The sequence below is a fragment of the Bombina bombina genome, chromosome 4 (genome assembly GCF_027579735.1).
Source record: "Bombina bombina isolate aBomBom1 chromosome 4, aBomBom1.pri, whole genome shotgun sequence".
Lineage (NCBI taxonomy): Eukaryota > Metazoa > Chordata > Amphibia > Anura > Bombinatoridae > Bombina > Bombina bombina.
The window spans coordinates 730,750,226-730,773,213 of record NC_069502.1 but is presented as its reverse complement, the minus strand read 5'-3'; the positions used below and the strand labels follow the sequence as shown (position 1 = coordinate 730,773,213).

Below are 22,988 nucleotides of genomic sequence, written 5' to 3'. Positions count from 1 at the left end.
AGGTCGCCGTCAGATGCTAACGTGCCGTAAGTCTCACAAACCAGCGATGTCCAGAAATCTGCGTAAGTACAAATTTCTGGCGTCGCCAGTGACTTGCGCCACGTTAGAATCTGCCGGCGCCTATAAAACCTGACTAAAGTCTAAAACACCCGCACTGTCTAACACGCCTCCCTAACATAGCCCGCACTGTCTAACACGCCTCCCTAACATAGCCCGCACTGTCTAACACGCCTCCCTAACATAGCCCGCACTGTCTAACACGCCTCCCTAACATAGCCCGCACTGTCTAACCCTCTATCCGCTATCCCCCCTCACTAGCCTAACAATAAAAATGCTATTAACCCCTAAACCGCCGCTCCTTTACCCCGCCGCAACCTAATAAAATTATTAACCCCTAAACCGCCGCTCCCGTACCCCGCCGCCAGCTATATTATATCTATAACCCCCTAAAGTGAGCCCCTAACACCGCCGCCATCTATATTAAAATTATTAACCCCTAATCTAAGCCCCTTACACCGCCGCCATCTCTATTAAAATGATTAACCCCTAATTTAATCTACCTACCCTGCCGCCAGCTATATTATCTATATTAACCCTAAGTATATTATAGTTAATATAGGTATTACATTATATATATTAACTATATTAACCCTAATTATATTAGGGTTAATATAGTTAATATAGTTACTATAGTATTTATATTAACTATATTAACTCTATCTAACCCTAACACCCCTAACTAAATTTATATTAAATTAATCTAATTCATTTATAAACTAAAATATTCCTATTTAAATCTAAATACTTACCTATAAAATAAACCATAAGATAGCTACAATATAATTAATAATTACATTGTAGCTATGTTAGGGTTTATATTTATTTTACAGGTAAATTGTTAATTATTTTAACTAGGTATAATAGATATTAAATAGTTATTAACTATTTAATATCTACCTAGTTAAAATAATTACCCAATTACCTGTAAAATAAATCCTAACCTAAGTTACAAATACACCTACACTATCAATAAATTTAATAAACTACAAACATCTATCTAAAAATACAATTAAATTAACTAAACTAAATTACAAAAAAAAACAAACACTAAATTACAAAAAATAAAAAAAAGATTACAAGATTTTTAAGCTAATTACACCTATTCTAAGCCCCCTAATAAAATAATAAACCCCCAAAATAACAAAAATTCCCTGCCCTATTCTAAATTAAACAAATTTCAAAGCTCTTTACCTTACCAGCCCTTAAAAGGGCCTTTTGTGGGGCATGCCCCAAAGAATTCAGCTCTTTTGCATTCAACAAATACAATCACCCCCCCCCCCCATTACAACCCACCACCCACATACCCCTATTCTAAACCCACCCAAACCCCCCTTAAAAAATCCTAACACTACCCCCCTGAAGATCTCCCTACCTTGTCTTCACCACACCGGGCCGAACTCCTGATCCGATCCGGGCGATGTCGTCCTCCAAGCGGCAAAGAAGAAATCTTCCTCCGGCGACGTCTTCCTCCAAGCGGCAGCAAAGTCTTCATTCTTCCGGCGGCATCTTCAATCTTCTTTCTTCGCTCCGCCGCCGCGGAGCATCCATCCCGGCCGACTGCTAAACTTGGAATGAGGTACCTTTAAATGACGTCATCCAAGATGGCGTCCGCCGAATTCCGATTGGCTGATAGGATTCTATCAGCCAATCGGAATTAAGTTAAAAAAATCTGATTGGCTGATTGAATCAGCCAATCAGATTCAAGTTCAATCCGATTGGCTGATCCAATCAGCCAATCAGATTGAGCTCGCATTCTATTGGCTGTTCCGATCAGCCAATAGAATGCGAGCTCAATCTGATTGGCTGATTGGATCAGCCAATCGGATTGAACTTGAATCTGATTGGCTGATTCAATCAGCCAATCAGATTTTTTTAACTTAATTCCGATTGGCTGATAGAATCCTATCAGCCAATCGGAATTCGGCGGACGCCATCTTGGATGACGTCATTTAAAGGTACCTCATTCCAAGTTTAGCAGTCGGCCGGGATGGATGCTCCGCGGCGGCGGAGCGAAGAAAGAAGATTGAAGATGCCGCCGGAAGAATGAAGACTTTGCTGCCGCTTGGAGGAAGACGTCGCCGGAGGAAGATTTCTTCTTTGCCGCTTGGAGGACGACATCGCCCGGATCGGATCAGGAGTTCGGCCCGGTGTGGTGAAGACAAGGTAGGGAGATCTTCAGGGGGGTAGTGTTAGGATTTTTTAAGGGGGGTTTGGGTGGGTTTAGAATAGGGGTATGTGGGTGGTGGGTTGTAATGGGGGGGGGGGGGGTGATTGTATTTGTTGAATGCAAAAGAGCTGAATTCTTTGGGGCATGCCCCACAAAAGGCCCTTTTAAGGGCTGGTAAGGTAAAGAGCTTTGAAATTTGTTTAATTTAGAATAGGGCAGGGAATTTTTGTTATTTTGGGGGTTTATTATTTTATTAGGGGGCTTAGAATAGGTGTAATTAGCTTAAAAAATCTTGTAATCTTTTTTTTATTTTTTGTAATTTAGTGTTTGTTTTTTTTTGTAATTTAGTTTAGTTAATTTAATTGTATTTTTAGATAGATGTTAGTAGTTTATTAAATTTATTGATAGTGTAGGTGTATTTGTAACTTAGGTTAGGATTTATTTTACAGGTAATTGGGTAATTATTTTAACTAGGTAGATATTAAATAGTTAATAACTATTTAATATCTATTATACCTAGTTAAAATAATTAACTATTTACCTGTAAAATAAATATTAACCCTAACATAGCTATAATGTAATTATTAATTATATTGTAGCTATCTTAGGGTTTATTTTATAGGTAAGTATTTAGATTTAAATAGGAATATTTTAGTTTATAAATGAATTAGATTAATTTAATATAAATTTAGTTAGGGGTGTTAGGGTTAGATAGAGTTAATATAGTTAATATAAATACTATAGTAACTATATTAACTATATTAACCCTAATATAATTAGGGTTAATATAGTTAATATATATAATGTAATAACTATATTAACTATAATATACTTAGGGTTAATATAGATAACATAGCTGGCGGCGGGGTAGGTAGATTAAATTAGGGGTTAATAATTTTTATATAGGTGGCGGCGGTGTAAGGGGTCAGATTACGGGATAGATAAGGTAGATGGCGGCGGTTTTAGGGGCTCACAGTAGGGGGTTAGTTTATGTAGATGGCGGCGGGGTCCGGGAGCGGCGTTTTAGGGGGTAATAACTTTATTAGGGATTTGGGGGGGGGGGATCGCGGTTGACAGGGAGATAGACATTGCGCATGCGTTAGGTGTTAGGTTTATTTTAGAAGATCGCGGTTGACAGGGAGATAGACATTGCGCATGCGTTAGGTGTTAGGTTTATTTTAGAAGATCGCGGTTGACAGGGAGATAGACATTGCGCATGCGTTAGGTGTTAGGTTTATTTTAGCAGCTAGTTTAGGGAGTTACGGGGCTCCAATAGTCAGCGTAAGGCTTCTTACGGCTGCTTTTTGTGGCGAGGTGAAAATGGAGTAAGTTTTCTCCATTTTCGCCACGTAAGTCCTTACGCTGCATATTGGATACCAAACTGCGCGGGTTTGGTATACCTGCCTATGGCCCAAAAAACTGCGGGCGACGGCAGAAATATACGCGCGTAACTTCTAGCTTACGCCGTATATAGGATACCAAATCCGCGCAATTCTTGGCGTCGCCGGCTTTTGCGGGCGACGATTTTTATCGGATCGACCCCTTGGTCTTCACTTCACACCTTTTCAAAATTTTACAAATTTGACACTTTTGCTTCTTCGGAGGCTATTTTTGGGAGAAAGGTACTTCAGGCAGTGGTTCCCTCCGTTTAAAGTTCCTGCCTTGTCCCTCCCTTCATCCGTGTACTTTAGCTTTGGTATTGGTATCCCATAAGTAATGGATGACCCGTGGACTGACTACACTTAACAAGAGAAAACATAATTTATGCTTACCTGATAAATTTATGTAGTGTAGTCAGTCCACGGCCCGCCCTGTCTTTTAAGGCAGATCTAAATTTTAATTAAACTCCAGTCACCACTGCACCCTATGGTTTCTCCTTTCTCGTCTTGTTTCGGTCGAATGACTGGATATGACATGTGAGAGGAGGAGCTATATAGCAGCTCTGCTTGGGTGATCCTCTTGCAACTTCCTGTTGGGGAAGAGATATAATCCCATAAGTAATGGATGACCCGTGGACTGACTACACTACAAGAGAAATAAATTTATCAGGTAAGCATAAATTATGTTTTTTCTGTCAGTTAAAGGAACAGTCTAGGCCAAAATAAACTTTCATGATTCAGATAGAGCATGTAATTTTAAATAATTTTCCAATTTACTTTTATCACCAATTTTGCTTTGTTCTCTTGGTATTCTTAGTTGAAAGCTTAACCTAGGAGGTTCATATGCTAATTTCTTAGACCTTGAAGCCCACCTCTTTCAGATTGCCTTTTAACAGTTTTTCACCACTAGAGGGTGTTAGTTCACATATTTCATATAGATAACACTGTGCTCGTGCACGTGAAGTAATCTGGGAGCTGGCACTGATTGGCTAGACTGCAAGTCTGTCAAAAGAACTAAAAAAAGGGGCAGTTTGCAGAGGCTTAGATACAAGATAATCACAGAGGTTAAAAGTATATTATTATAACTGTGTTGGTTATGCAAAACTGGGAAATGGGTAATAAAGGGATTATCTATCTTTTAAAACAATAAAAATTCTGGTGTAGACTGTCCCTTTAAATTAGTGTATTGTAATTTTTGAGCATTTCATGAGAATTGTGAGAAAGCTTCAGATATACCCTGGGATCTCCCCTGTGTCTCCCCCTTTCTGAAGCTGTGTTTTATTTTAGAGCAAATGCAAAGTGCAATGTAATTTGTAAAAGATACAGGACATATACAAATTATGATCCTTATTTGTTAAAGTAAAACAAAAACTTTCAAAACATAATTATAATGTGTAAAATCACTGCTGTATTTAAATGCATTAAAATACAAATGAGAGTGCAAAACTTAGATGTTATAATACCGAAAGGACCCAATCTGAAGTATGCAGTAATATAAAATACAAGGCACAAAGTGTAAGTATAATAAAACTCAAGTCATGCAGTGCTATATTTCACTGGGCTTGTGTCTCCTTCACATAAAGAAATACAGGTAATGCCCCTTAGAGAAGTATAGCACAAATGTGCCTGTCTGAGCTTGCAGTGCTGGATCATCTCATCTGAGAGGAGAGCTTTATAAGAAGTATCTTTTTATCTCACCTAGACTTTTTTTAAAAGCATTCAATGAGTTCCGCCCCTGTGAAGTCTGCACTATAATTTCTCCAAGCAGAAGAATCTTTTATCATCATGCCCTTAATGAGAATGTAACGCTTTTTACTTTGTTCTTTAAAAAAATGTATTTATTTTTTTGGGTTGTTAACTATTCACATTAAAGGGACGCTAAACCTAAAACTTTTATTTCATGGTTCAGATGTCGAATACAAATTTTAAACAACATTCAAATTTACTTATATTATCTGATTTCCTTCGTTTTTTAGATATCCTTTGTTGAATAAATAGCAATGCACATGGGTGAGCCAATCACAGGAGGCATCTATGTGCAGCCACCAATTAGCAGCTACCTGGCCTATCTAGATATGCTTTTCCGCAAAGAATATCAAGAGAATGAAGCATGTTAGATAATAGAAGTAAATTAGAAACCATGAAAGAAAAAAATGTGGGTTTCATGTCCCTTTAAATACTAATCATTTTTTCTGGTATAAGTGCAGCTGTGTAATGTAGTATTAGAGGTTCCTGGCTCAAGTTATCTGAATTACACATTTGTTTATGGTTATACATTTTATAAACACTTTATTCTTTGAAAGCAAAAATAATAAGGGAAGACAGCTGAATATTTTAAAAATCTTAGTCTTGCTGTTAAATTGCTTGGGGCATTGTGATAGCACTGGACAGATATGCATCTATTAATATATGTATTTAGAAAGTACACCCACTAAGGTGCAGGTAAAACACAGTATTAAAGAAGTAGACTTTTTCATCCTGGAGCCCAAAAAAAAAAAAAAAAAAAAGAAGCGTTGCTGTAAATGAATCATCATTTTGAGTCACAACTTTTACTTACTTAAAAGTCTATGGCCTAGATTTAGAGTTCGGCGTTAGCCGTGAAAACCAGCGTTAGAGGCTCCTAACGCTGGTTTTAGGCTACCGCCGGTATTTGGAGTCAGTGATTAAAGGGTCTAACGCTCACTTTTCAGCCGCGACTTTTCCATACCGCAGATCCCCTTACGTCAATTGTGTATCCTATCTTTTCAATGGGATCTTCCTAACGCCGGTATTTAGAGTCGTTTCTGAAGTGAGCGTTAGAGCTCTAACGACAAAACTCCAGCCGCAGGAAAATAGCAGGAGTTAAGAGCTTTCTGGGCTAACGCCGGTTCATAAAGCTCTTAACTACTGTACCCTAAAGTACACTAACACCCATAAACTACCTATGTACCCCTAAACTGAGGTCCCCCCACATCGCCGCAACTCGATTAAATTTTTTTAACCCCTAATCTGCCGACCGCCACCTACGTTATCGTTATGTACCCCTAATCTGCTGCCCCTAACACCGCCGACCCCTGTATTATATTTATTAACCCCTAACCTGCCCCCCTCAACGTCGCTGCCAGCTACCTACAATAATTAACCCCTAATCTGCCGACCGCAAAGCGCCGCCACCTACGTTATCCTTATGTACCCCTAATCTGCTGCCCCTAACACCGCCGACCCCTATATTATATTTATTAACCCGTAACCTGCCCCCCACAACGTCGCCGACACCTGCCTACACTTATTAACCCCTAATCTGCCGAGCGGACCTGAGCGCTACTATAATAAAGTTATTAACCCCTAATCCGCCTCACTAACCCTATCATAAATAGTATTAACCCCTAATCTGCCCTCCCTAACATCGCCGACACCTAACTTCAATTATTAACCCCTAATCTGACGACCGGAGCTCATCGCTACTATAATAAATGGATTAACCCCTAAAGCTAAGTCTAACCCTAACACTAACACCCCCCTAACTTAAATATAATTTAAATCTAACGAAATTAATTAACTCTTATTAAATAAATTATTCCTATTTAAAGCTAAATACTTACCTGTAAAATAAACCCTAATATAGCTACAATATAAATTATAATTATATTATAGCTATTTTAGGATTAATATTTATTTTACAGGCAACTTGGTAATTATTTTAACCAGGTACAATAGCTATTAAATAGTTAAGAACTATTTAATATTTACCTAGTTAAAATAATAACAAAATTACCTGTAAAATAAATCCTAACCTAAGTTATAATTAAACCTAACACTACCCTATCAATAAATTAATTAAATAAAATACCTACAATTACCTACAATTAACCTAACACTACACTATCAATAAATAAATTAAATACAATTGCTACAAATAACTACAATTACATAAACTAACTAAAGTACAAAAAATAAAAAAGAACTAAGTTACAAAAAATAAAAAAATATTTACAAACATAAGAAAAATATTACAACAATTTTAAACTAATTACACCTACTCTAAGCCCCCTAATAAAATAACAAAGACCCCCAAAATAAAAAAATGCCCTACCCTATTCTAAATTAATAGAGTTAAAAGCTCTTTTACCTTACCAGCCCTGAACAGGGCCCTTTGCGGGGCATGCCCCAAGAAAATCAGCTCTTTTGCCTGTAAAAAAAACCATACAATACCCCCCCCCCAACATTACAACCCACCACCCACATACCCCTAATCTAACCCAAACCCCCCTTAAATAAACCTAACACTAAGCCCCTGAAGATCTTCCTACCTTGTCTTCACCATCCAGGTATCACCGATCCGTCCTGGCATCCGGTGCTGAAGAGGTCCAGAAGAGGCTCCAAAGTCTTCCTCCTATCCGGCAAGAAGAGGACATCCGGACCGGCAAACATCTTCTCCAAGCGGCATCTTCGATCTTCTTCCATCCGGTGCGGAGCGGGTCCATCTTGAATCAGCCGACGCGGATCCATCCTCTTCTTCCGGCGTCTCCCGACGAATGACGGTTCTTTAAGGGACGTCATCCAAGATGGCGTCCCTCGAATTCCGATTGGCTGATAGGATTCTATCAGCCAATCGGAATTAAGGTAGGAAAATTCTGATTGGCTGATGGAATCAGCCAATCAGAATCAAGTTCAATCCTATTGGCTGATCCAATCAGCCAATCAGATTGAGCTTGCATTCTATTGGCTGTTCCGATCAGCCAATAGAATGCGAGCTCAATCTGATTGGCTGATTGGATCAGCCAATCGGATTGAACTTGATTCTGATTGGCTGATTCCATCAGCCAATCAGAATATTCCTACCTTAATTCCGATTGGCTGATAGAATCCTATCAGCCAATCGGAATTCGAGGGACGCCATCTTGGATGACGTCCCTTAAAGGAACCGTCATTCGTCGGGAGACGCCGGAAGAAGAGGATGGATCCGCGTCGGCTGATTCAAGATGGACCCGCTCCGCACCGGATGGAAGAAGATCGAAGATGCCGCTTGGAGAAGATGTTTGCCGGTCCGGATGTCCTCTTCTTGCCGGATAGGAGGAATACTTTGGAGCCTCTTCTGGACCTCTTCAGCACCGGATGCCAGGACGGATCGGTGATACCTGGTATGGTGAAGACAAGGTAGGAAGATCTTCAGGGGCTTAGTGTTAGGTTTATTTAAGGGGGGTTTGGGTTAGATTAGGGGTATGTGGGTGGTGGGTTGTAATGTTGGGGGGGGGGTATTGTATGGTTTTTTTTACAGGCAAAAGAGCTGATTTTCTTGGGGCATGCCCCGCAAAGGGCCCTGTTCAGGGCTGGTAAGGTAAAAGAGCTTTTAAATTTATTAATTTAGAATAGGGTAGGGCATTTTTTTATTTTGGGGGTCTTTGTTATTTTATTAGGGGGCTTAGAGTAGGTGTAATTAGTTTAAAATTGTTGTAATATTTTTCTTATGTTTGTAAATATTTTTTTATTTTTTGTAACTTAGTTCTTTTTTATTTTTTGTACTTTAGTTAGTTTATGTAATTGTATTTATTTGTAGAAATTGTATTTAATTTATTTATTGATAGTGTAGTGTTAGGTTTTATTGTAGGTAATTGTAGGTATTTTATTTAATTAATTTATTGATAGGGTAGTGTTAGGTTTAATTATAACTTAGGTTAGGACTTATTTTACAGGTAATTTTGTTATTATTTTAACTAGGTAAATATTAAATAGTTCTTAACTATTTAATAGCTATTGTACCTGGTTAAAATAATTACAAAGTTGCCTGTAAAATAAATATTAATCCTAAAATAGCTACAATGTAATTATAATTTATATTGTAGCTATATTAGGATTTATTTTACAGGTAAGTATTTAGCTTTAAATAGGAATAATTTATTTAATAAGAGTTAATTAATTTCGTTAGATTAAAATTATATTTAATTTAGGGGGGTGTTAGTGTTAGAGTTAGACTTAGCTTTAGGGGTTAATCCATTTATTATAGTAGCGGTGAGCTCCGGTCGTCAGATTAGGGGTTAATAATTGAAGTTAGGTGTCGGCGATGTTAGGGAGGGCAGATTAGGGGTTAATACTATTTATGATAGGGTTAGTGAGGCGGATTAGGGGTTAATAACTTTATTATAGTAGCGCTCAGGTCCGCTCGGCAGATTAGGGGTTAATAAGTGTAGGCAGATGTCGGCGACGTTGAGGGGGGCAGATTAGGGGTTAATAAATATAATATAGGGGTCGGCGGTGTTAGGGGCAGCAGATTAGGGGTACATAAGGATAACGTAGGTGGCGGCGCTTTGCGGTCGGCAGATTAGGGGTTAATTATTGTAAGTAGCTGGCGGCGACGTTGTGGGGGGCAGGTTAGGGGTTAATAAATATAATATAGGGGTCGGCGGTGTTAGGGGCAGCAGATTAGGGGTACATAGGGATAATGTAAGTTGCGGCGGTTTACGGAGCGGCAGATTAGGGGTTAATAATAATATGCAGGGGTCAGCGATAGCGGGGGCGGCAGATTAGGGGTTAATAAGTGTAAGGGTAGGGGTGTTTAGACTCGGGGTACATGTTAGAGTGTTAGGTGCAGACGTAGGAAGTGTTTGCCCATAGGAAACAATGGGGCTGCGTTAGGAGCTGAACGCTGCTTTTTTGCAGGTGTTAGTTTTTTTTTCAGCTCAAACAGCCCCATTATTTCCTATGGGAGAATCGTGCACGAGCACGTTTTTGAGGCTGGCCGCGTCCGTAAGCAACTCTGGTATCGAGAGTTGCATTTGCGGTAAAAATGCTCTACGCTCCTTTTTTGGAGCCTAACGCAGCATTTTTTGGGACTCTCGATACCAGAGTTAATTTTATGGTGCGGCCAGAAAAAAGCCCGTGTAGCGTTAACAGCCCATCTACCGCCAAACTCCAAATCTAGGCCTATGCTTCTTGTGTAGTTGTGGAGGTTCCAGGCTTTGTTATGCAACATTTTATTGCTTAGTAATCTGTGACATGTATATAGCTTTAGAATTAGCAACTATAATTATTTAAAAACATGATAAAATAAGAATATTAAGTTTAACCATAGAAGACTGGTATTTATACTTCTTTTCTTTACATTTTTACACTCTTGATATTAACAATTTAAGACCATGTAGAATGTACATTACAAATTAGGTTGCCTTTCCCTTACCAAAACCAGGGGTCATATTAACTATTAAGAGTCTGTGAGGTCTATTGACTTATCTTATTTATAATTCCTGTTACAGTATGCAGTCACCCTTTAGCAGTAATTTTGTCTTTCAATAGATATGCAAAACCACAGTAGCGTGTATAATGTTAAACACACAAGTAATGCAACATGACTGGGGTTGTATGAAAATACACATTCTGCTCTGATTTCATTAAGTACACCTCTATACTAAATTGTTTTCCTAATGTTTGATTTAGTTTCATTTTTTAGTCTAAAGAGCATTTTTATTGTATTTAGGTGAAGGTCAGTATGGGAAGGTATACACCTGTATTAGTGTTGACACTGGCGAGCTTATGGCAATGAAAGAAGTAAGTATATTTGTCTAGACACTTCTATATAAAAATGCATTATGTATGTATTGTGTGTGTATATATATACTGTATGTATGTATATGTGTATTATACACATATCCATACTTACATTATGATATATATATATATATATATATATATATATATATATATAAACAAAAAATTGAAGGCACTCACCGGATTTAACAAGGGGTGAAAACACTTTATTCCCTTATGTGTAACGTTTCAGGGAAACACTCCCCGTCTTCAGACAATCAATTTAACCAAACCTTAAGCAAGGATTTAAATACCTTCTTACCTCATTAACAATCAACCCACATGTGAAGTCCAGCAGGTGCGTGGCCCGGTGCGCTTGTCATCAGACGGCGTCCGTTGCATAGCAACCTGCCAGCATTTGTCAATAACCATTACCATGTAATTTTAGACATGACTAACACCTGTGCTACGAAACTTTACTTAAAAACAAATTACTAAATGCTATCAGTATGAACTACAACTAATTGACTAGACCGTACTTTAAATAAGTAAATACTAAACAATGTTAAAAATGTCTGCAAACCATACAAGAGATCAACTAATTACTTGCAGAACCGTCTATTCGCTAATAAATATGTTAAGCAATGAATGCTAATAACTATGCTGATAATATTAGCTGCACGCTCTCAAGGCATATCATATTTCACATATGCTTAAAGGAGGTATAGCATGAAAATACTAATATAGATACGCAGAGGAACAAGAAGTAAATTCGAAATAAACTAAGAAAAAATATATAAATAGAAAATAAATAAATAAAATAAATAATAAAAGCATAAGTAAAACTGGCAAAAACTAAACCAAAAATAAACATAAAGACCCTACGACAAGAAACATAGAAAAAACAAAAAAATACACAATATTTATAGGGAGATTGAAAAGTGGTGAGACTAAGAAGAAGATAGGAAACAGAGAATAAGAATAAAAAAAAGAAAAGAAAAAGGAGAGAAAAGAAAAAGATAAGGGGAAGGAAGAGAAAAAGAAAAAGAGAAAGAAAGGGAGAAAGAAAGAGAGAGAGAAGGAGAACCTGCCACTATCAGAGCAACAGTTAGGCTATATTATCCAAATGGAGCTTTAAAGGAAACTATACCATTCCAGTTTCGTATTAAGGCCCTTTGGGGTGATAGTGGCCAATTTAAAAGTCCATCTTGTTTCTTTCTGTAGGAGTATCCTATTCCTATCTCCTCCACAGCTGAGTGCAGGTACATGGTCTATAATATGATATTGTAATTCTGATACGTTATGACCTCGTTCTAGGAAATGTTGTGATACCGGTTGGTTAGAGTCTCCTATACGTAATGCTTGTCATATGGCACTCCGATGGCTGGCCATCCTTGTTCATAAAGGGACAGTCAACACTAAAAATCTACTTGTTTGAATAAATTACTTACAACACGATTATTGCAAACATCCTTATTCGCATCCTCTAGTCCAGACTGAATCAATGTTATAAAAAAAAAAAACTGCTGTTCTGAGCCGTTTGGGAAAAAAAACATGGCTCCATAATTCCTCCTCTCATCTTCTTCTTCCCCAGGGGCTCGTTTCAAATTCTGTCGTGCCCGCCAAAGATTCAAATAGTGACGCATGCGCATAGTGTACTTTTTTTTTCACTGCAGTAAGAGGCTGGGATGTATTTTAGTGTTGCACCAGTCCCACGCTATTCGGAAGTTGTACGCTGCTCCTTTTCCTTTGTTCGGCTTTGGCTTTGTTCTGTATATCAGTTTATACATGGATACTCAGGCAGCTACTGATGAAACATACGAATTATTCATGCGCAATTGGGCGTGAATGCTCAGGAGTCGTCATGGCCGACACTCCTGTGATTTGCAGTTAGAATCAGCTTGAGAGTGACGTCAACATAGGAGGAGTTTGGGATCCATTTTTTGCTTAGAACGGCAGTTGTTTTAAAAAAAAAAAAAAAAAAAGGTTCAGTCTGGACTACAGGATGTGAATAAGGATGTTTGCAATCATCGTTTTGTTATTAATTTATTAAAGTAAGTTGATTTTTAGTGTTGACTGTCCCTTTAAGTCGTCACAGGTTTTCCCCTCATAAAATAAACTACACGGGCAGTAAAGCAGGTATGCGATGTATGGGGTGGTGCAGGTGACCCTGTGTTTAAGGTAATACTTCTTCTTGTGCCTGGGGTGATTGAAATATCTACCCACTTGTAATCCGTTACATGTTGTACAACCGCTACATCTGTAGCAACCCGGTTTAGTTGTTTGCTTTTTCAACTAGTTTTTTGAATAGCAGTGCACCGGGTCTGTCATCTGAAGACTATCTTTGAGTGATTTCCCTTTTCTGTATCCAATCCATGGTACCTCCATATTTTTGAAGGGTAACATGTCGTCACTTAGTAGTATTTCCCAATTGCGCTTCAAGATGTGGTTAAACTCATTCTTGTCTGCTGTATATGTTGTAGTGAATGTCAGCCTCTTTTTGTTTGGTTCTGTTAACTCCTTGTTCTTCTGTTTTGCCATCCCTGCCTGAATCCTTTGTTCTCTCAGGACCTTGCTCTTATATCCTCTTTCTTTAAAGTTCTGTTCTATCTCTTCTTGCTGGATCTGTGCAGTGTCTTTTTTGGTGTTATTTCTTGTCACTCTTATAAACTGCGACTTCGGGAGTGCTTTCTTCAAAGCTGGAGGGGTGGCAGCTTGAAGCTTCCAGCAGTGAATTTCTATCTGTGGGCTTCTTATAGAGGGTTGTCTGCAATGTGTTGTTTTCTTTATAGATCTTTAGGTCCAGGAATTCTATTAACTTCTCACTCCAAATCAATTTGAATTTTAATGACTGATGCTGCTCGTTAAGTTCTTTATCCCATTCTTGAAGTGATTCTGGACTCCCTCTCCATATAATGAAGAGGTCGTCAATATACCTTTTGTAAAGGATTATCTTCTGTTTTCTGAAGATACTGTTCTTGTCTACCTCAAATCCTTCCATAAATAGATTCACATAGGATGGGGCCATATTTGATCCCATTGCTGTACCAGTTAATTGCAGGTAATACTTGCTTCTCCTTTCAAGACTATCCTCAAACCAGATAAAGAAGGAGGCCTTCTTAAATTGCGTAAAGGACCTATCCTCCCTGGGAGTTATTGTACCAGTCCCTCTTAGGGAACAAGGTCTAGGATTCTATTCAAATCTGTTTGTGGTCCCCAAAAAGGAGGGAACTTTTCGTCCAATCCTAGATCTCCAGTGCCTCAACAAATTTTTCAGGGTCCCGTCTTTCGAGGTTGGAAACTATTCATTCCATTCTTCCTTTGGTACAGGAAGGTCAATTTATGATGACTATAGACCTGAAGGATGCATACCTTCATGTTCCTATTCACAGGGAACATCACCAGTTTTTGAGGTTTGCTTTTCTGGACAAACATTTCCAGTTTGTTGCGCTTCCATTTGGTCTGGCCACGGCTCCCAGAATATTCACAAAGGTTCTGGGGGCACTATTGGCAGTGATCAGATCCCAGAGAATTGCTGTGGTGCCTTATCTAGACGACATCTTGGTTCAGACATCATCTTTTCAACTAGCTCAATCTCATACAGATGCTGAATTTGGAAAAGAGTTCTCTAATTCCATCTACAACAGTGTTTCCTAGAGACAATAATAGATTCCATGTCCATGAAGATTTTCCTGATGGAGGTCAGAAAATCCAAACTTCTTGCTTCCTGCCTTTCTCTCCAGTATGCCTTTCGGCCATCAGTGGCTCAGTTGATGGAGGTGATTGGTCTGATGGTGGCATCCATGGACATCATCCCTTTTGCTCGGTTCTATCTGCGACTGCTGCAGCTTTGCATGCTCCATCAATGGAACAGAGACCATTCAGATTTGTTAGAGAGGATAAATCTGGACCCCCTAACAAGAGACTCTATCTCGTGGTGGATGTCCCAGGAGCATCTGTCTCAGGGCACTTGCTTCCTGAGACCTTCCTGGGAGATTGTGACTACGGACGTCAGGCTGGGGAGCTGTTTGGGGTTCTCTAAAGGCTCAGGGCCTGTGGTCTCGGGAAGAGTCCTCTCTTCCCATAAACAACTTGGTGTTAAGAGTTATCTACAATGCCCTATCAGCATGGCCTTAACTGTCTTTAGTCCGGTTTATCAGATTTTAGTCCAAAAACATCACCTCAGTGGCTTACATCAACCACCAAGGAGAGACTCGGAGTTCCTTAGCATTCTGCAGTGGGCGGAAGCTCACGATTGCCTTCTATCGGCGATCCACATTCCAGGTGTGGTAAACTGGGAGGCGGACTTTCTGAACAGACAGACATTTCATCCCGCGGAGTTGGCTGTCCATCCCGGAAGTGTTCTCTCAGATAACCCTCAGGTGGGGAGTTCCAGAGTTGGTTCAAGGTCAAGAAATCCTCTGGTCGTTCTGATAGATGCTCTAGTGGTTCCTTGGATGTTCTCTCTGGCATATCTGTTTCCTCCGTTTGTTCTCCTTCCACGTGTCATAGCTCATATCAAACAGGAGAGAGCATCTGTGATCCTAATAGCTCCTGGATGGCCTTGCAGGATCTGGTTCACAGATCTGGTATGGATGGAGGATTCCCCGTATGTTATCGTTTCTTCACAATGGCCTGAAGAAGGGTTTGTTGGTTAGTACTCTAAAGGGTCAGATTTCTGCATTATCTATCCTTTTGCACAAATGTCTGGCAGACATACCAGATGTCCAAGCTATTGTTCAGGCCCTGGTTAGAATCAGGCCTGTGTTTAAACCTGTTTCTCCCCCAAGGAGCCTTAACCTAGTTCTTAAAGTTTTGCAGCAGGCTCCGTTTGAGCTGATGCATGCTATGGATATAAAGTTTTTATCTTGGAAGGTTTTGTTTCTCCTTGCTGTTTCTTACGCTCGCAGAGTCTCTGAGCTTTCAGCTCTGCAGTGGGATTCCCCGTATATTATTTTTCATGCAGATAAGGCGGTCCTTCATACTTAATTGGGGTTTCTCCCTAAGGTGGTGTCGGATCGAAACATTAATCAGAAAATTGTTGTTCCTTCTTTTTGTCCTAATCCTCCTTCTCATAAGGAACGTCTTTTGCAAAACTTGGATCAAATGTTGTGTGGCAATTTGGACTCTCCATGTCATAGAAAAGAAAACAAAATGCATGCTTACCTGATAAATTTCTTTCTTTCCGGACATGGAGAGTCCACAACCCCGCTCTCTTTTTAATTATAATCGGCAGTTTTTTTGAGTAAACCTCAGGCGCCTTTTCACCCTTGTGTTTCTTCTTTTTCCATTTTCCTTCGGCTGCATGACTAGGGATTATGGGTAAGGGACGTTAGACTTAAAGGGCCATAATACCCAAATGTTTAAATACTTGAAAGTGATGCAGTATAGCTGTAAAAAGCTGACTAGAAAATATCACCTGAACATCTCTATGTAAAAAAGAAAGATATTTTACCTCAAAAGTTTCTTAGTAGCCACATCCCATTGAAAAGGACTTCTAAGCAGCAAATCAGTATGTCTGTCCCGGGACAGCGGAAGGAGCGAGCTTTCGTGCACACTCATCATATTTCCCTATTCAGTGTAAGGAAGTTTACAATGAAATCTCATGAGAGTTTTTTTTTTTACCTGCAGCGCCAGCTGGGCTGCAGCTGAGTATAACTTTTTACACAGAACTTACTCTGCTGAGCTGAGGAAATTGTGAGGTAAAATATCTTCCTTTTTTACATAGAGATGCTCAGGTGATATTTTCCTGCCAGCTTTTTACAGTTATACTGCATCAGTTTCAAGTGATTTAGCATATGAGTATTATGTCCCTTTAACAGCTTTGCTGGGGTGCTCTTTGCCTCCTCCTGCTGGCCAGGAGTTGAATATCCCACTAGTAATTGGAATGACGTCATGGACTCTCCATGTTCGAAAACAAAGATTTTTTTTTGCCATAAAGAGTGGGATAAAATTCCAAAGTCTAGATATGCAGTTACTAGAGACGTATTCACAAAGACTTGCTGCAGTAATAAATGCAAAAGATGCTTCCACAAAATATTCGTTCTGTGAGATGTTATGATTTATGCAACCTGGGTGTTTTTTTTGTTTTTTTTTAAATGTTCATAATATTGAACTATTTTTTTGGGGGGGGGTTCCTCTAGATTATTGTTTGTTGAAAGATCACATTACAGATGGAAATACATCTGGCATTTACATTATTTCTGTCCTTACATTTCATAAGGGTGTGTAGAATTTTGAAGATCTACTGTATGCAGTTCAAAAAAAGTCCTAAAAATCTTATTTATTGTTATTATCAAATGTAATTTGCTCTTTTGGTATGCTTTGTTGAAGAGAAATCTAGATATGCTTGACAGAGAGTGCACGTCTCTTGTGCACTATATGGCAGCAGTCTTTCCAACAATGTCTGTAACCAATTTTAAATTTGATATTGTTAATAGGATAGTTTTATTTTACAACCATTGCATGCAATACATTTAATCATGGACATTTAATGTTGGCCTTTGTTTCTTTAAAGGGACATGAAAGCCAATTTTTTTCTTTAGTGATTTAGAAAGAGCATGTCATTTTAAACAACTTTCTAATTTACTTCTATTATCTAATTTGCTTCATTCTCTTGATATCACTTGCTGAAAAGCATATCTAGATATGCTCATTGGCTGCTGATTGGTTGCTGCACCTAGAGGCCTTGTGTGATTGGCTCACACATGTGCATTGCTATTTCTTCAGCAAAGGATATCTAAAGAATTGAGCAAATTAGATAATAGAAGTAAATTGGAAAGTTGTTTAAAATTGCATGCCCTATCTGAATCATGAAAGTTTAATTTTGACTAGACTGTCCCTTTAAGAAAGAGAACAGTAGAATATAGATGTGTTTTTTGGTGACCATAAACACAAACAGTGACTGCATAACAGTGAACATTTTACTGAAATGTAATCACACTGTGATAATTTTAGACCTCTGTTATCAGATCATATAATCTGATACTTCCCCATTTGTGAATAACAGTCTTGATGTTATTCATCCTACAATTATTGTTGCCAGGATACAAAACAATTCCTTGTGACCTACATCTTGAAGCCTGACTGATTCTGGCAGCATTAGGTATTGAAAAATCATCTTCAAAAGATGCTAAAATGGAAAGATGTGAAGCTTTACTCATATCCTGGTGTGTCAGAGTTATTGGTTACCCAGTTTTTGTACACTTGTAGCTTGCGTTTATTTGGCACAAGGTAGTGGAAATTATGTTAGTATACTTTATTACTTCCAGCAGTTTACACTTACAGTATCTCTCCATCTGCTATTGCGTTGAATCACTGGGTCCAAACATTTTAATTTCATGCATCACTAAATCAGTATTTGTTTTTTATTAACACTGGGGTCTCAGACCTGAAGACAAATCTGGAAATAACAGCAAGGGTGGCTGTGTCCGTGATTGTTTCAAAACACATACATCCAGCTTTCCTTCACTGCAGACAAGCACTCTATGCTGAATGTCTCTTTTTTTATATATTGCTATGTGACAAACTGTCAGCTATGCACATGAATATTATAGCAGACAAAAACATCTATCTTATTTAGTGACTTTTATTTTATAGGCATGATGCATTTAACAAAATTGTATCTTGGGGATTAATGTTATTGGTGAGATACACTCTAAAAAGGTTTTACAATGTTGCAGTGGACAAGTAAAGAATTTGACTTATTTTCCTTTGAGTGGACTATTATTATTAGTATTATTTTTGCTTTGAAATCATCTTTTCTCCCCTATTGAACTGCTTGAGATTATCACACCTTTGTATATATAAGCAATTAGCTGGCACTCACTTGGACAGAAAGCAGCAGTTACAGCTGTTGGCCAAGAGGAAAGACCTCCAGTTTATGAGTCTTAACCTTAATCTTTCTTGCTGGTCTCTATCACTACCGGTAGTCCTCACCTATGACGGTGTTCAATCTAATTGTCTCCCTAGAAAATAACCTGCAATTGGACTCAACTCACAGACTGGGCTTGAGTGCATATACTTTGTCCTGGGCAGAATTATTTAACCGCTTGTGGTAATCATCCGTAAAATGATTCAAGTGAGGATGATGGCTACTTGTTATCGTTCTAAGGAGGTCTGCTTTCAGGGCTGATTGTGGTCCCGTCTGTTACAAGGTGGCAGAATGGCTTGGTATCGATGGGGGAATCCATGGATTCTGGTGATGTCACTAAGCTCGGGAGTGCTGGGCTGCTGCAGGGAGTTGGGTGGGATGTAAATATTCAAACCCAGCTCCCTTAAGTGCTAGAAACCGCCATACCCATAACAAAAACACAACCTTTTTTAATGATGGGTACTCTAGGCATTTATAATAGGCCATCAAAAACATAGAGACCCCCAAGACCCCTTGTTATAAAGCCCCCCTTTTAAATAAAGTCCCTATAAAGCTTTTATTAGCCAACTGATCACCTTGGTTGAATAAATGTGCATTTATTTAAGTAGAGTTTAGAATTGAACACTCACTATTGCTTAAAGCCTTGTTTATTAACATTTTAATAAAAACATGCTTTCACACGTTTTATTGTAAATTTCTCACGTCTTGATAGATGTAAAAAATAATGCTATAGTTTACATCTGCTGAAAACGCCCCAATGTATAATATGTGTGGGTTCCCTTTAATAGTTAACTGGTTGCACCTTCCATATCTAAACTGTTAAAAATGTATCTGGTTTTTTGTTTTTTGGTTATTATTAAGGTTTTTTTTTTTTTTCCAGATCCGCTTCCAGCCAAATGACCATAAGACAATCAAAGAAACTGCAGATGAATTAAAAATCTTTGAAGGACTCAAACATCCCAATCTTGTTCGTTACTTTGGGGTGGAGCTTCATAGAGTAAGCAGAGTTAGAAAAATTGTTAAGGCACAACCACATGGATACCACTAAGTTTGTTATTTTTAATATGATGCTAGTTGATAAATTGCATTTTTTTTGGTCTTCGAGAACTTTTCTGTTTTGCTCCATTTGTTAAAACTTTGTCAAAATTATATATCAAACAAATGCTCAACATTTTGTCTCCATTACATTTCATCTATCACAAAAGGCTTCATCATGGAGCCCAAACTTTGACCTTTTTCGTTTGATATGAGACTAAGGGCTCCATTTATTAAGCAGTGAATGCTGCATTCTACGCTTATCGTTTCGGGGCTCACCTGAAACAGAAGTTAAGAAGTAGCAGTCATAAGACCGCTGCTCCTTAACTTGTCCACAACCTTTTAGGTTGTGGATTGAAATCATCCCCATCCGATCAGGATGATTGACAGCCCCTGCTAGTGGCCGTATGCTGTCGGCATTTAGCGAGGTTGAGCGGACATGATTTGCTACAGCGAATCATATTCGCTCGACCATTAATAAATCTACCCCTATTGAGTGCTAATCTACTTTCTTTTTATAAAATAAAATATAGAACCCAGACTTTTTTTATTATACATTTTATTATTTATGTTATATTATCAAGGGAACATGAAATAGAAAAATACATTTTCATGGTTTAGAATAGATAGACTTTTCAATGCTCTTCTGTTCTCAAATTGACTGTTTTCTTGGTATCCTTTGTTGGATAGGCTCAGGAGCAGCAATGCCCAACTGGGAACTACCTATTTATAGGTGGCTCACACATATGCCTCTATTCATTGGCTACCAAAGGTGCTAGGACACAGTAGTGCTTTTCTTTGTGTATTAATATGAAGGGAGAAAATTCATTTTCTTACTATACCCAAATAACCATTACAGGAAGAAATGTATATTTTCATGGAATATTGTGATGAAGGTACTTTGGAAGAGGTGTCTCGGCTGGGCCTTCAAGAGCACGTCATTCGGCTTTACACAAAACAGATAACTATTGCAATAAATGTCCTTCATGAGCATGGAATTGTGCATCGCGATATTAAAGGTACATTGATATTAGGGACCATTGTTTGTTATCAGTAATTTTTAAATTTCCAATAGTAGCAGTGTCACCACATGATCAAACAAATGGAGAAAAGAAAAGGTCTCTGTTTATAAACTAACAACTAGCAGATGGGCTTTTTTTTTCTAGTGCACCTCCATTTTACTTTTATACATAAAATACTTACTGGTACATGGGATATCAAATTGCAAAGCCCCTCATGCTTTTATTTGGTAAAGAAACATGTAAAAAATAAATATTGTGCTGTCATCATACAAACATATTATGTTAACAGATTTTTTAAAAATGCCGGTATATAAAATGCAATTCTCTGTATAAAACATTAAGGGCTAGATTACAAGCGGAATGCTATGTATTGCTTTCATGAAAGCGATATTAGCGCTCCACTTTGTAATACCAGCGCACAATAATGTGCGCTATTATTACAAGATAGGTGCACCGTCAGAGACAGCATCAGAACTTCTGCCCCAGCGATGGGGGTAGGTCGCGCAGCGATGGCAACAAGTATAAATATATATGTATATGCCGATATACATATATATTTATGTGTTAATATGTGTATATAAATAAAACAGATATCCGATCCCTGGTTAATTTTATAAGCACCAATTGCTACCGTGAGTTGCGGTAGCAATAACCAGCCACTTGTAATGGCTGGTTAATTATTGCACTCCCGCAACTGGGCACATTTACCCGTTTGTGGGAGCGCAATAATCCACTTGTAATCTAGCCCTAATTTCCTTAGAGATTAAACAGCAATTGTTTCCAAGGCACCAACACACATCTGAATGTCGCTAGAGAACTTGGTTCGCAAAAGAAGCATTTTCTGAAGCTTGGGTTAAAAGTAATTCTTATAACTCCATATATCATTCCTTTTCCTATAATAACTAAATGTTAAGCTGTGCTTTAACTACCCTTGTTATCCTGTATATGTAAAATATAGGACTTTGTCTTATCACTTCTGAATAAGTAAAATTGAGTAACAAATGAAACAAAACAGTTCTACTATGTTGGTTTACAAATGTTGAAGTGCATTTATTACAATGATACACCTTGCTATGTTTTAGGTGCAAATATATTCCTCACATCATCTGGCCTCATAAAATTGGGCGACTTTGGATGTTCTGTAAAGCTGAAGAACAATGCGCAGACCATGCCTGGCGAAGTTAACAGCACATTGGGGACAGCAGGTAAGAAACATGTCACTCGTGTTTTGCTATTAAAGAGACAACAAACAATAGTTTCTAAAGGCGCTGCATATATGTAATGCACAGATAACTTTTTACAAACTTCTTTTACAAGTAAAATCTATCGGCTAGATTACGAGGTGTGCGTTAGGGTTAAAAAGCAGCGTTGAGAGGTCCCAACGCTGCTTTTTAACGCCTGATGGTATTAAGAGTCTTGGAATGACAGGCTCACCGCTCACTTTTTTGGCCAGACTCGGAAATACCGCAAATCCACTTACGTCAATTGCATATCCTATATTTTCAATGGGACTTGCATAGCGCCGGTATTACAAGTCTAACCAAACGTGAGCGGTAGACCCTCTCCTGTCAAACTGGTACCGCATTTTAAAGTCAGTAGTTAAGAGTTTTACACTACAACGCTGTAGCATAAAACTCTTAACTAAAGTGCTTAAATGTACACTAACACCCATAAACTACCTATTAACCCCCCCCACATCGCAAACACTAAAATACATTTTTTAACCCCTAATCTGCCGAACCGGACATCGGCGCCACTATAATAAATATATTAACCCCTAAACCGCCGCACTCCTGCATCGCAAACACTAGTTAAATATTATTAACCCCTAATCTGCCTGCCCTAACATCGCCGACACCTACCTAAATTTATTAACCCCTAATCTGCCGCCCCCAACATCGCCACCACTATAATAAAGTTATTAACCCCTAAACCTAAGTCTAACCCTAAAC

General features: G+C 38.4%; 1 protein-coding gene across 7 annotated transcripts in view; it reads left to right on the top strand.

Annotated features, from left to right (window-relative positions):
• MAP3K4 (mitogen-activated protein kinase kinase kinase 4) overlaps positions 1 to 22,988 on the top strand; it is a 481,171-nt gene that overhangs the window by 443,476 nt on the left and 14,707 nt on the right. For all 7 annotated transcript variants that reach the window (XM_053710936.1, XM_053710933.1, XM_053710939.1 and 4 more), the window contains 4 exons: positions 11,057 to 11,127; positions 19,860 to 19,976; positions 20,874 to 21,033; positions 22,119 to 22,241. In XM_053710936.1, coding sequence (XP_053566911.1) covers positions 11,057 to 11,127; positions 19,860 to 19,976; positions 20,874 to 21,033; positions 22,119 to 22,241 — 471 coding nt within the window. The remainder of the gene's footprint in view (positions 1 to 11,056; positions 11,128 to 19,859; positions 19,977 to 20,873; positions 21,034 to 22,118; positions 22,242 to 22,988) is intronic.